Consider the following 13,590-nt stretch of genomic DNA (forward strand, 5'->3'; position numbering starts at 1 on the left):
GAGACACCCAGCAGCCTCATCACGTTGGGTGTGAACAGCAGGTCTTTGTGCCCCTCCCATTCCAGAGAGGTTGACTTTGACTTGGATTGTTTGTATGGGAAGTTTGGTCCACCTCATGATTATTTTTCTTTCTTGGTATCATCTTTTCAGAATCCCCTAGTCCAGAAAAAAAAAATCTGGGAGGCACGACAAGGACTAGACTAAATGTCCCCTTTTCTTTCACAGGCAGGTGACAAGCATTATCACCCTAGCTGTGCACGATGCAGCAGATGCAACCAGATGTTCACAGAAGGAGAGGAAATGTATCTTCAAGGTAAGACTCTCAAGTGTGCAGTGATGTTTTCACCAGTTGGGGAAAAAGAAAAACGTTGCAATGTTTGTCAGATTGTTTTGAGAGGAGGTGGTGGGTGTTTTATTAGCTGCAAGGCTACCCAAATCCAACATGAAAGTGGCCAAAAATTATCTCACATCCACATTCATCAGCCAAGCAATTGACACACTGGCGTGGAGCCCCTGAGCTGTTAATGAAAGACTGAATTGTGTTGCTTGCTTGGAAAGGATGGATAACATGTGAAGTTGGATGCTGGGCTTGAGGGTGCAGGGCAGGGAGGAGGGGTTGGGAATGAAGCCCAGCAATGCCTCCTCTCCAACTCTCCCCAGAAACGTGTTTGGGAAATCAAAGATCAAAAGAAAGAAAACATTTCTAAAAGCCTTGCTGATTTGATGGCTACTTTAGATTGTCCCCCCTCCCTCCCCTTTACAAGCCTGTGAGCAGTATTATCTACAAGTCTGTAAGCTTGCCCTTCTCTGGGGTTGCAAAAAAGATAAGGTCTTATGTATGAGGAGTTGCATCACACACTAAGATTTCATCCCACTAAGATGACATACTTTCTACTGAGACAGAGACTGAGAGGGAACACACCCAAATCTCTAAAACACAAATGAAGAAGTTTCTGGTGACAGTGAAGTCCGTTCCAGGGAGACATTTGATTTTTCCTTATTGAAAATAATTTTGAGGAATGTTCCTCACATAAAACCATACTGAGCTTTTATCTTCTCTAAAATTCCAGAACTTCCTCAGGAAGCTTTAGATAGCGGATCCTCTTTTAGGCTAAATGGCACCATCTGTGCAAGCGTTTTGACTATTTTTAGTTGGGGAAAAGAGTCACTAATTAGATGAAGGTTTATCGTAGAGCCATCAAGGACTGTGAGAACGGTTGATCGGTTGATCGTTGGGTTCTGGTAATTAATTACTGGGTCTCATTCCTTTGCATGTCATTTCTCTTTCCACAACACACTGTGTAATTTTAATGAAGGGTTTGCTTTGATGTCAATTTGTGTGTGTGTGTGTGTGTGTGTGTGTGTGTGTGTGTGTGTGTGTGTGCAACTAAGAAAAGTCTATAGAAGCAGCCTTGGCTGCTCACTTCTTTGAAAATGTGGGTGATTTAGATGGCAGCCCAGGTCCTTTTAGCTTTAGCTTAATCACTATAAGACTGTGAGGAGACTCATCACTAAACATTGAAGAGCCCCAGAAAGACAAATGGCTTGTCTTGGTGGTCTCATGAGGACTTCGGAGGATACATTTTTCCCTCGGACAGGCTATCCCTTGGCAGTGGCAAAAGGTATCACTTAGAATTTTTCTACCCAAAGCAGATTTTTTAAAGATATATTTTTAATATATCTTTAAATAGCTGTACAAAGGAATTTCAGTTCAACCTATCAATTTTGAGTACAACGCATCTTGATCAGTGACACTCCAGATTGATTATTCCTGTGGCCTCCAGAGCTGCTTGTAGATTTTCATGTCTGCTACAGCACTCACAAAGCAGGCATCCGAGTGAACATCGCCTTGTATCAAGCAGGAGCGGAGATTTTCGGTATTCACATTGGTTCTGGAAGCTGTTAATCTGTATGATTGCAGGGAGAGCTAGTTGGTGAGTACTGTGTTCATATATGGGTTTGTACAGATGTGGGGAGAGGCAGAGAACCCAAAGGAATGAACACTTAGAGACTCAGAGGGGTTTCGAGCCATGCACACAGTACTTCATAAGATGGGCTTTGTTCAGGGGCATGGGATGGTTCTGCATCTCTTTCAGAACTGGACACCTCCGTCTTCTAGTGCCTTCACTTGCTTGGAGGGTCTGAGCTTCTGATGACAAGGTTGACTGTGCACAAACCCCATGCTCTGGCCAGTGCCTCCTGTTCCGTAGACCTTCCAGCAAATGCTTGTGGCCTGGACCTGACCCCTTCCCTATCTACATTAAGAGATTTCCTGTGCTTTGTAGTCAGCCTTTGAGTTAGGGCTGAAGGGGCCTGTAGGTATGTCTGGTTTTGATTTGCTTTTTTTTGAACCTGTGTGAAACAAGATAAAAATGATGGAATATATATATATATATATATTCCTTGTCGTAAATTTGATAGTATTTTAGTTTTTTAGTATAAACAGTTAATGTGGTAATTTTTCCACTACACACAGGTTTCTGCTTAAAGAGATAAGGACTAAATCCTGACATATTGAAAGCCTAATGCTTCTGCTTCTGCTTCTGCTTCTGCTGTATTTAGACCAGTAGTAACTCATGCTAGCTGAGTCTCTAAGTGTTCATTCCTTTGGGTTCTCTGCCTCTCCCCACATCTATACAAACCTGTATGTGAACACAATACTTACCAACTAATTCTCCCTGCAGCCATACAGATAACATATATTACACATGTGGTCTTTCAAAATCATTAGGAAGGCATTGGATTCTTAAGAGCTTTCTATTGAGGTTGTTTTCCTTAATTCTGTGATGCTGGTACCAAAGTACATCAAAATGTCTTATAGTCCAAGAGAGAGTAACTGTTGACCCAGGAACAGGAACTCACAGAAATTCTTACTTTTTCTAGTTTAAAAGCCAAGATTTCTTTTAGTTAATTAAAAGGTTTATAATGAGGCTTTAATCTTTCTACCAGTTATTTTGAGTTCCCATTTGTGAGCTGCTAGAGAACTGGGTCACTGAGAAATTGAGTTTGGGTTCTAGATTTATGACAACTAAATTGCTTGGTTGTTTTGACGTTATAGAAAGTTGACTTTCATCCCTAACATTAACGTAGATTGTAATAAGCACTTAGACATGATTTTTAAAGGATAATAATATGGCTTTAAAAAGAAGGGAAAAAAGACTCAGTCTGGGCCTAACTATCTCTTCCATTAAAATACTTTTGTTTTAGTTAGTTAGTGATCTCTGCGATGCAGAATTTTTCTCTTCAAAGAACAAGCTCAGGCTGGACAATGAAAACTCACCTGGAGTGGGAAGGTATTTGATTTCAGTGTCATGATGCTCGGACTCTTTCCCACCATGGAGAGAGAGGAATGTGAGCCACTCTGGGAAATCTGTTGAATAGGACTATGGCTTCTTTTCGCTTGCTCTGCTCTTGAACAGTGAATTTGTCTTTCTAGGTTCCACTGTTTGGCATCCCGACTGTAAACAGTCTACCAAGACAGAGGAAAAACTGCGGGTAAGAAAACCATCAGAACCATGATGCCAATGGCATTTGAGCCCATAAACTTAATAGTCACTAATTATCAGAACTAGGCTTTGGGTGAAATTACCTTCTACTGCCTTTCTTTTCTCTCCTGATACCAAACCAAGTACAAAGATCATTTGGCCAGCAAAGAGATTTTTTTTTCCCTACCTTGAATTGGTCATTGTGGGGTTTGTTCCAAATAGTTGTGTTAGACAAAGTAAGCCTTGCCTTACTGGTCAGCTTCTTAGGAAAGCAAAAATGGGAAAAGTCTAGATAGATGGGGGAACAAATGATCATCAAGCAACATCTGGAGACATCCGTGCTAGAGGTTTCTGGATTTTGTCCATGATGCACCAACTCCAACCCCAACTCTGCATTCAGCACTCAGTTCTTGGGATATTGGATTGGCCTCTCAAATCCAATTCACCAGAGTGGCCTCTAGTTCCAAAAAAATAGTTGTTAGTCAGATACAACCTTAGGGGAAAACAATGATTCATCTTATATGTCCCTTGGTCAATGTTCAAAAATGTCTCCAAGGGGCAACCACAGTATTTTACCTGGGCTAGGGACTTTTTTCCCAGAGTGATAATCAGACTTAATTCCAGTCCCTCTGCGTAGCTAATTTAGTGGTACCCAAGGAAAACCTGGAGTTCAACTTCATTCCACTAGCGGTCTCCATGAGAAAGAGTCTGGCAGCACCATAGCATGTCACTGACATGCAGTTTCATGGAGGGATGGCCTGCCTTCAGAGAAAGGATGATCAGATGTTCAGGTGCCTTTACCAGCCACCTCACGAAACACAGCTGTTATTTCCAAGCGTCTTTTCCTTATTTTCTTCATTGAAATGCATGCATGCAAGGGAGCTGCCCACCCCCTTCCACTATATCCATGATTTAGATGTGGAGAGGTAGACACCTTACCATTTGGATATTTTAGAAACTTGTTCCTTGCCTGCGACCTGCACAAAAGAAGTTCTCTTAGAATTCTCTTAGTTTTTATGAGCAGGATTTCAGGAGAAGAAAGAAATTCTTTAGCCCAGAATTATCAAACAAAGATGGGAAATGACAAAGGAGCAATTTGTCCACCTATCTTGGGATGCTTTTGATCTCTGTCTGACATATACTTGAGGGTATACACGAATGCCCTCCAAGTCCAGCCACCAGACGGGCTAGAGACTCTGGGAATTTTGCCAAATCATGGATACTTGAGCAGTTGATTATCTTTATAAAATATGGGGACATTGAAGAAACTACTTCTTGTCACTTTTGTACTAAAAATTGTAAAGCCTACCTCATAGCTTGTGGCCACTGCTGAGAAGCCACCCAGATAGAAAATTTTTGAATAATCAAAAATAAGTTCAAATAAAAAATAATTCAAAAATAAATTTTTTAATAATCACTTTTTTACTTCATCCTCCAGTGAAACTTTTTGGGGGGAGGACAAAGAAAGGATGCTAATGAGGCCAGAATGAAAGGGAGGTGCATCTTTTCTCTACCCAGCTAGCTGTGACGGTTTGTGGATTATGTTTCTTGAGTGATTTTCAAAAAAGAGAAAAGAAGAATTAACACTCTCAATCGCGTCTTAATGGAACTCTCTGGAGAAGCTTATGAAAACAACTAGGGAAATATTTCACTTATTCTGGTGAAGAGGAGTTCTTGTTATGTTCCTTTTGTAAGCCTTCCAAATAATTCCAGAGCTCTTCTCCGGCTGGCTGTATACGACTAGGGGAGAAAGCTGAGTCCTGGGCTCTCTGTCTTCCAGAAGCCCTGTAGCAAAGAATAGGCTGAACCTCAGAGCGAAGAGGTTGATGCCAGCATGCTCTGCTGGGACACAGTGCTACTGGTAGGGTTTACAGGGGCATAAGCTTTGAGTGGAAGAAGAAATCCCACATTCTCTTCAGGGCGTGTCTGCATGTCGCACATCTTTTGCCAAGACTTTTAGGCCTTTCGCTGCTTGTCACATGACAGCAGTTTCCATAGCAAAATGAAAATGTTTTAAGAATCTCTCAGCGACCCCACTGAGTAATCCACATTCTTGATACTTAAGAACTCAAGGGGCGTTTCTCACAACAAATCCATAAGCACGCCTCTCACTTGGCTCCACTGGTTTCTTATTCCGTATACAAGAAACATGTTGAGTCAAAAGAAAAGGTTGTCATGGGACTTGGGGCATCGTTAAATATACTATAATCTGAAGACTTTTAACATGGTCCCCACACTGACATTCCAAAATGGCACATGGATGTCAGCTAAAGGAATATCACTTACTTGTTTGCTCTCAAATTCATTTTCCCCTCAAATGTCCTATTTGTTAGAGTATTTCATTTCTGAATAAGGATTTTTTTTTTAGTTGTTGTTGTTTATTCTTTGCTTCTCTCATGTTTCATGACAGCCACCAAACATTCATCGCTCCTCATCCGATTTCTTTTATCCCAAAAGTCTGATTCGCCGCACAGGACGGTCCCCGTGTCTGCAGGTTGGCGCTGTGTCCCGGCCGAGGCTCAGAGCCCCTGTCCTGGGCGCAAGCTTCCGTGGCTTCATCCCTCCCCCACACCCCCACCCCGCCCCTGGCTGCTTTTCTCGTGTAACTTCTCCAGCTCCCACAGACACTTTCCTCACCCCACCAGCACCCCTCACCCTCTGACTCGAGCTGCTTTTTTTCCTCTGATTGGTGTTTTCCTTCAGAGCAATGGCTAAACGCATTGACTTGATTAAAGCCAGCATGTGGGAAGCTGCCATTTGGTCCTGTGTTCCCACATCACATCGGTTCCTTAACAGATGTTGTTTGCCGCACTCCCAGGGGTGATGCTGGACTGGGCACACTTGTAGAGGGAGAAAGGACAGATAAAGAATGATACAATGTCACAGGAGTATATGACAGGTCATATAGATTGTGTCCTTTGGAATGTGTGGGGAGAGAAAGGAAGGTCTCAGGATCACTTCTTGCAAGAAAAGCAGCGTTAGGGTTGAGTTTGGAAGAGTGGTTGGGATTTGAACATGTGTAGAGGAGGAGAAGGGGTGGGTGGGAAAGAGTGGTTTGGCTGGAGAGAGGACTAGAGAAGGAGAGCAGGTACCACCCGGGGAGGCCAGGATTTCCCTGTGTTCTGCTAGCAATTCCTGTGAGGTAGTTCATCTTCCTCCCATCTTCCTGAAGGGGAGACGGAAGCTATGGCCACCACAGCTAGGAAACCTCCCCAGAGCCACCCACCAGTAGGCAGAAGAGCTCAGATTGGAAGCCACAAGTCATCTTCTTTTCCACTCTGCCACCAGAGGGGCAGTGAACCGAAAAACCTACATCACCAGAAAGAGCCTTAACTGTTGCTGAGGCCCTTGTCAGGGGCCACTGATGAAGTAAGAGGAGGAGAACAGACTGACTTCCCAGGGTGCCTTCCAAGAGCAGGACAGGGACTCAGTGACACCCCAAGAACAGGCAAGCAGCACTCCCCAAACTGTCCAGTGATGGCCCAGACAAAGCCCATGCTATCTGTTCTCTGCCCACCTTCTTTCTGAGCCTGCCAGGACCATGCTAGGGTTGAGACCGGTTCAGGTTTCTGTCTATTTCTACGTCTACGTCTTTCTTTAAGTGATCTGAACATAGAAGTACAAGGGCTGAGGGTGGAACTCAGTGGTAGAGCATTTGCCTAACATATGCAAGGTCCTGGGTTCAATCCCCAGAACTAGAAAAAAAAAGAAGTACGGAATTTTAGAGAGGAAAGAACCCTTATACAGGTTAGCCCTGGAGTTAATTCATCTGTAGAATAAAACCACAAAATGGGAGTAACATGACCAGGACAGCATAAGCCACAAGAGGGCTACCTCAGGGGGCTCTAAGTCCAGGTCTCTCTGGAGGGCACTGCACAGGTGCTGTGTTGCACTCCAGCTTGGATGGTATAGGGTCTTCATTCTGTTTTAAAGCTCAACCCTAGCAGCAAAACCCGCATACCTCACATAGACAAAATGGAAGTCTCATAGACACAAGGAGCAGCTAACGTGGTTCCTCTTTCTAAGGATGCTGCTTCTACTTGGCTTGCACGATCTACTTGGCTTTTTCAATAGTCTTACTTTCCAGTGGTACATTCTGAACCCCATTAGTGTCATATGTCACTCCCCAGGCTCTAGCCAAATAATATGTTGTTATGACTTAGAGAAAAGAACCATCATCAAGTGTGATTTTGTTTTGGTTGTTGTTTACTTCAGACCCTCAAATTTAGTAAACTTGGAGGAAGGAGGGAGGGGAGGGAGACTCTGTTTTTAATAACTTCTCTCTTCCTCGCCTGTTCAAAAAGGACATCTGATTCCCATTATCCAGCCATAATTATCAATGAAGTCAACTTTAGCCCCTCACAGAGAGCTGTAAACAGCTTGGGTCCTGGCGGAGGAATTGTGCTGTGTGTCAAGGTCGCCCTTCCCCAGGGGAGATGAGGGAGGGGGATGCCTCACCCCCTCTCTGAAGGGACATGCAGACTCCAAACCCATGGAGTTCTAGAGTCACAGGTGTTTTCATCTGTCAAGTGCTCTGACCATTCGCGTCCTGTAGAGTTTGTCTGGGCACCTTCGGGGACTAGGTGAACTCATGCCTCTCCTGGCAGGCACGGTCATTCTCTGTGCTCCGGAAATAAGTCCTTATAAGTGTTGTGGAGGGGAAAAAAAAACATTAAATTATGTGTACTAGAAGTCATTTGATTATGTATTCAGAAATTGGCTTCAGTAGCTTCCATCTGTAATCCCAGCTACTCCAGAGGATAGGAGGGAGGATCGTGTCTCAAGGGCAACTAAGGCAAAAATAAAAGTTAGTGAGACCCTCTTCTCAACAACAACAACAAAAAGTGTGGTGAGTAATGTGTAATTTGATCTGTGCAGGAGCCTGGGCAAGTGCAAGAAACATCTGAAGAACTAAAGCAAAAAAGGCTAGAGTTGTGGCTCAAGTGGTAGAGCACTTGCCTAGTAAGCAAGAGACCTTGAGTTCAAACCCTAGTACTACAAAAAAAAAAGAATAAAGTCATTCCCTTCTTTCCCCTGAACTACAGGTCAAAGAAGAAGATAAAAATAGAGTTACATAAGCAAAACATACTCTGGTTTCACTCCTGGAAGAGGTTTATGTGAATAGCAAAGATTTTTTGTCTAATAGGTGAAACTCAGTATTGAGCACAACTCATTCATTGTAGACCCAAGCACATGGAATTCCCAGGACCAAGTTTGTTATACTCTGGAGTGGGCCACTTGCTTCCATTCTAAAAAAAGAGGTTTTTTTTTTTTTGTTTTTTTTGTTTTTTTTTCCTGTTAAACTTTGAGGCTAAGGCATGAATTGGCTGACTTACAAAATGAGCATGAGTGTTTTCTCTTTTGGAACTAACATTCATTCACCAGTGATAATATATGCTCCTCCAAGTCCATCACATAGCAAACAAATACCATTAGGTTTGGAACTGTGGTATACACTGCCTTCTTTCTGGAGATGGTCACCTTAAGTTCAGGAGGCCGTCAAATGTAGAAAGGGCTAGATTTATACCAGGAAGACTGAGACTTTTTAACCAGAGCCAGGGCCGGAACTATTTGTGTAACTACCTGCAGACAAAGGATGTGTCACCAGAGGCCTCTCCTGTTCTTCATTCCAAGCACAGATTCTTTTTAAAAATTTTTTACAAAGGAGTGGTAATGTCACTTCGTACTTACCTTGAATGTGTGCAGACTTTAAAAGTTATTCCTTCTTCTGCAGCTGTTACCACCACCTTGTCTGGTAAACTCCAGAAAAAACCCAAGGCAGGTACTGTCAGCATCCACAGCGCTTAGTAGCAGGTGTCACCCACCTTGTGCCTGTCCTTTTCCTTCAGCTGTTCCTAAGATCAATCTGATCTGGTTGTCTGTTGCCTATAGTTTTCCCTCACCTGTGTCGAGCATGGCTTTGGATGAATGGAAGTAGAGTAGTTGTTGTATCCTTGCTCCTACCGAGTGGGGGAGGGGCAGAGGAGGGAGCCCGGGGCAGCAGAGTCCTCCAGCTCTCTCCCAAGGGCCCCATGTGCGGTGCTCCATACCTGAATGTACTTGGAGCTGTTTCTCCACTTAATGAACAGCCAAAGGTCTGGTAAGTTCTTTGAAGAGTCTATATTTAAAGACGGATGTGAGCTGGGGGTGCACACATCAGAAGATCTTTCCAATTAATCTTGCTTCTGTGACTAGAATAGTAGAGCAGGTAGACAAACCCAAAGGTTAGGAGCACAAATGAACTGAAAGAGAGTTAGAGGGCTTTTAAAAGAGTGATTGAAAACCAATAGATGTGTTTTTCCAAGCATCTAGTGACAAACATCATGAAATGTCATTTTTCTGTCTCGCTCTCCCTCTCTCTCTCACACACACTCTCTCTCTCATTGAAGTGAACTGCTAGTATTCCATGGAGGGCTATCTTTTTTTATTTTGTTTTTGATGGAAAAAAATATCATACTGACATCAAAAGTGGCTGTGGGAAGGTATGCTGGGGAAATACAGGGAGCCAAGGGCTCCTTCCTCAGGAGAGGCTGCAGACAGCTCCAAGTGGCTTTCTTCTTCCTGTTAGCAGAAGAAGGATTAGCTATTTGCCTAACTTATTGGCACAATTCTTGGTGAGGTCTCAGCATATGTAAGCCTCTCTTCATCTGCCTCAATCTCTCCATCCTACCACATGGCACCTTGTCTGGCAATGTTGTTGCCACAGCTAGCATCCAAAGAAGTAGCTAAAGTATTCCCGTTGTACTTTTTCAGTTGGGTGTTTTTGCTTTTGTTTGTGTTTGCCTATAATAAAAGGTCCTTAAAAGGAAGTGAAGTGAATCACATTTACTTTTGGTAGTTTTTAGACTTCGCTGTTTCCATTTCTCTGGAGCACAAAAGGGAGCATGTCAGCAGGATGTTGAAATCATCTGTACCCATTTTCCATAATATAGACAAGAGGGTAATTTTGCTCAGCATATCCTTGTAAAGAACTCCCCAAACAAAGGCTGATGACCTGTTGTGTTCATGACCTCAATCCGTATTGATGACGTCACTGTGACTACCTTGGCTGTCTCAATGGGTTGAAAGGGTTACTTAGGTTTAATAATTGCATGTAAAAATCACGGATGGAAATGGGACTCTTCTGCAACATTTTCTTGCAGCCTGAGGAAGGGATACTAGAGTTACAGTAAAGATAAAGAAGAAACTATCAATGGGACAAGACAGACAGGAGCCCAAGCTGGGGGGTTAAGATGAGTTTCACTGGGCAGGTTTGTGCTGTATGTTGGAGGATAACTCTGTGCCTCCAAAAGATGCCTCAGTCAGAACAGGAAGTCATCTATTCTTGTGGGCAGAAAAATTAAAGGAGTTACTTTTACAAGAAATACGTTTGTTTTTTTTTAATCCAACCTGTTTAGGATTTTAGACAGTTCACATTAAATGTAAAATTCCAATCACTTAGGATTAAAACTCCAAGATTAACCATTCCAGTTTTGAAATTTAAATATCTTCATAAAGGAGAGAATTAGCTGAGTGCTACTGGTATCTCTTGCCCATAATCCTAGCTACTCAGGATCTTAGCTACTAAAGATGGCAGTTTGAGCTGGATGCCGGTGACTCATGCCTGTCATTCTAGCTACTCAGGAGGCTGAGATCTGAGGACCGTGGTTCAAAGCCAGCCTGGGCAGGAAAGTCCGTGAGATTCTTATCTCCAATAAACCACTAGAAAACCGGAAGTGGCGCTGTGGCTCAAGCGGTAAAGCGCTCGCCTTCAGCTGAAGAGCTGAGGGACAGCGCCCAGGCCCAGAGTTCAAGACCCACGACCAACAACAAAAAAAAAAAAGATGGCAGTTCGAAGCAAGCCTGGGCAAGAAAGTCCATGAGCCTCTTATCTCAAATGAACCACTAAAAAGCCAGGTGAGCTGTGGCTCAAGTGGTAGAGTACTAGACTTGAGCACAAAAGTGCAGGGGCATCACCCAGGCCCACAGTTCAAGCCCTAGGACTAGCACAAGAAAAAGAGAAAGGGGGGGGAGGGAGGAAAAGGGAGAGGGAGAAAAGGATAAGGGAGGGGGGGCGGAGAGAGAGAGTCTCGCTCAACACTGATTGAGCAAATGCACTCCAAGAGCCGTTAGGGACAGGAGCAAAAAGCAATGATCCTTGTGGATTCTTTAAGCCTTGAGCAAGAAGCGTCTGACCCAGAACTGTCTTGGCAGATAAGACAGATCTATGCAAGGTCATTGCCATCCACCAGGGAAGGGACATTAATGATTGAAGCTGGCAGATCACAGGAAGTCTCTGTGTGTGAGAGGATTCAGACTCCCTTCGAAGAGTCCTCCATCTCCATAGGGATGCTATCCATGGGCTGTGATAAATGCCCAGACACACCTGAGTTCCAAGGCGAAGGAGCTGTGTGAAGCATAGAAAGACTCTGGTAGCTCACATTGGAAAAGAATATTGTGTCTCGGGGACTAAAACATGGGCAGTACAGCCCTGGGTTATTGGAGGCTAACGGACGGGAAATCTAGTCTAATGGCAAATGTCCAGGGAATATTGACTACTTAACCTATGCCTGACAAAGTGCTTGGCATTTTGTATATATTATCTCATTTAACCCTGAGCAGCAGCTGTTGCTAATACTGTCTTCCCATTTTATCAGTGGAGAAATTGAAACTCAAGAAAAAGGAAAAAAAAAAGAATATCACAGACATAGTTGAGCCTAGATTTGAACCAAGCTATTTGACTCCCAAACCAGCTCCGATAGAATGTATTATACCATATGTTGTGTTATACCTAGTTACCCCAATATAGACAGAGAACAAAGGACAACACTGTAAAGAAATAGGCAAACAAGAACATAACAGGCCTATAAAATAAAACTTTATAGCAAGACTAGATGGTTGGAATGAAGAAAAGGTAACCAATGGGAAATGATCGATGCAATAAAAGAAAGACTCGTTCCTGGATCTAACATCTGGAACCTTTTCCAAATGACACAAGACAATCTGAAGACACAGGTGGCAGAGCAGTCAGTGTAGATCCTCAACAGATTTGGCAACCAGTGGGTTTGACTCTGAAACCTGGCTGTAGCCACATGCCAGGTCTTCAGCCTATAATCCTAGCTACAGGAGGCTGATATCTGAAGATTGTGGTTTGAAGCCAGCTGAGGCTGGAAAGTCCATGAGACTTTTTATCTCCAATTAATCAACCAACAGAAAACCAGAAGTAGTGCTGTGGCTCAGTGTGGTAGAGCACTAACCTTGAGCAAAATGCTCATGGACAGCACCCAGGCCTTGAGTTCAAGACCCATGACCACCCCTGCACCCCCCCTCCTCTCCCCCCTCCCTCCCCCCCGGAAACTTACAGGAAGCGGTAGTCCAGAGGAGACAGAGGAGAGACATTGAGATGAGAGAAATGTCTCTCTATTGAGATGTGCTCAGTGTGGAGCCAGAAGTCCAATAGGGACAAGGGAAAGGAGGTGACCAGAAAAGCCCCCAAATGTACCCTCCGAGGCGGATCTCACTGGCTTTCATGTAACTCTCTTCCTGATTGATTGTCTCTTACTCACAAAGGTTACAGAGCTCTCCCTTTTGAAAGTAGCTTAGTTTTTGTTTTGTTTTGTTCTTTTTTTTTTTAATTAAAGCTTACGTAGTCAGATTAGTCTAGAATCTGAAGCCATGGTCTGATAGCTGATGGGTCTCTGTTTATTTCACAGCCGACCAGGACCTCCTCTGAGAGTATTTATTCTAGACCAGGTTCCAGCGTTCCCGGCTCACCAGCGCACACCATCTATGTGAGTATCTACTCCTGCAGGCATCCTGTGCAGGCCAGGAAAGTGGAGGGACGGGACTAGCCAGCCTGATAAATAATTCAAATCAGACGCTGATTAAAATGGTTTCTATTTCTGTTCCAAGATCCAGTTTCACTTTCATCTATCAGTCTTCTTGATCATGTTTTTTCCAGTTAATTCAATTCATACCTGTTCATTAGATCAAATGATGGATGACTGGAAGGAAGAATCTAGTAATAAGATGCAGGATTTTAAAAATGGTTGCCACATGCCATGTATCAAAAATTCATTAGATATTTTATGATGTTGCAGTTGGATATTCTTTTTTTTTTTTTTTT

At 43.4% G+C, this 13,590-nt stretch overlaps 1 protein-coding gene across 9 annotated transcripts in view; it reads left to right on the forward strand.

Moving 5' to 3' along the window:
• Ablim1 (actin binding LIM protein 1) overlaps window positions 1-13,590 on the forward strand; it is a 257,300-nt gene that overhangs the window by 208,700 nt on the left and 35,010 nt on the right. For all 9 annotated transcript variants that reach the window (XM_042689458.1, XM_042689465.1, XM_042689463.1 and 6 more), the window contains 3 exons: window positions 226-313; window positions 3,437-3,495; window positions 13,178-13,255. In XM_042689458.1, the coding sequence (XP_042545392.1) occupies window positions 226-313; window positions 3,437-3,495; window positions 13,178-13,255 (225 nt within the window). The remainder of the gene's footprint in view (window positions 1-225; window positions 314-3,436; window positions 3,496-13,177; window positions 13,256-13,590) is intronic.

This window comes from Dipodomys spectabilis, unplaced genomic scaffold, assembly GCF_019054845.1.
Source record: "Dipodomys spectabilis isolate Male_0828 unplaced genomic scaffold, ASM1905484v1 ptg000125l, whole genome shotgun sequence".
NCBI lineage: Eukaryota > Metazoa > Chordata > Mammalia > Rodentia > Heteromyidae > Dipodomys > Dipodomys spectabilis.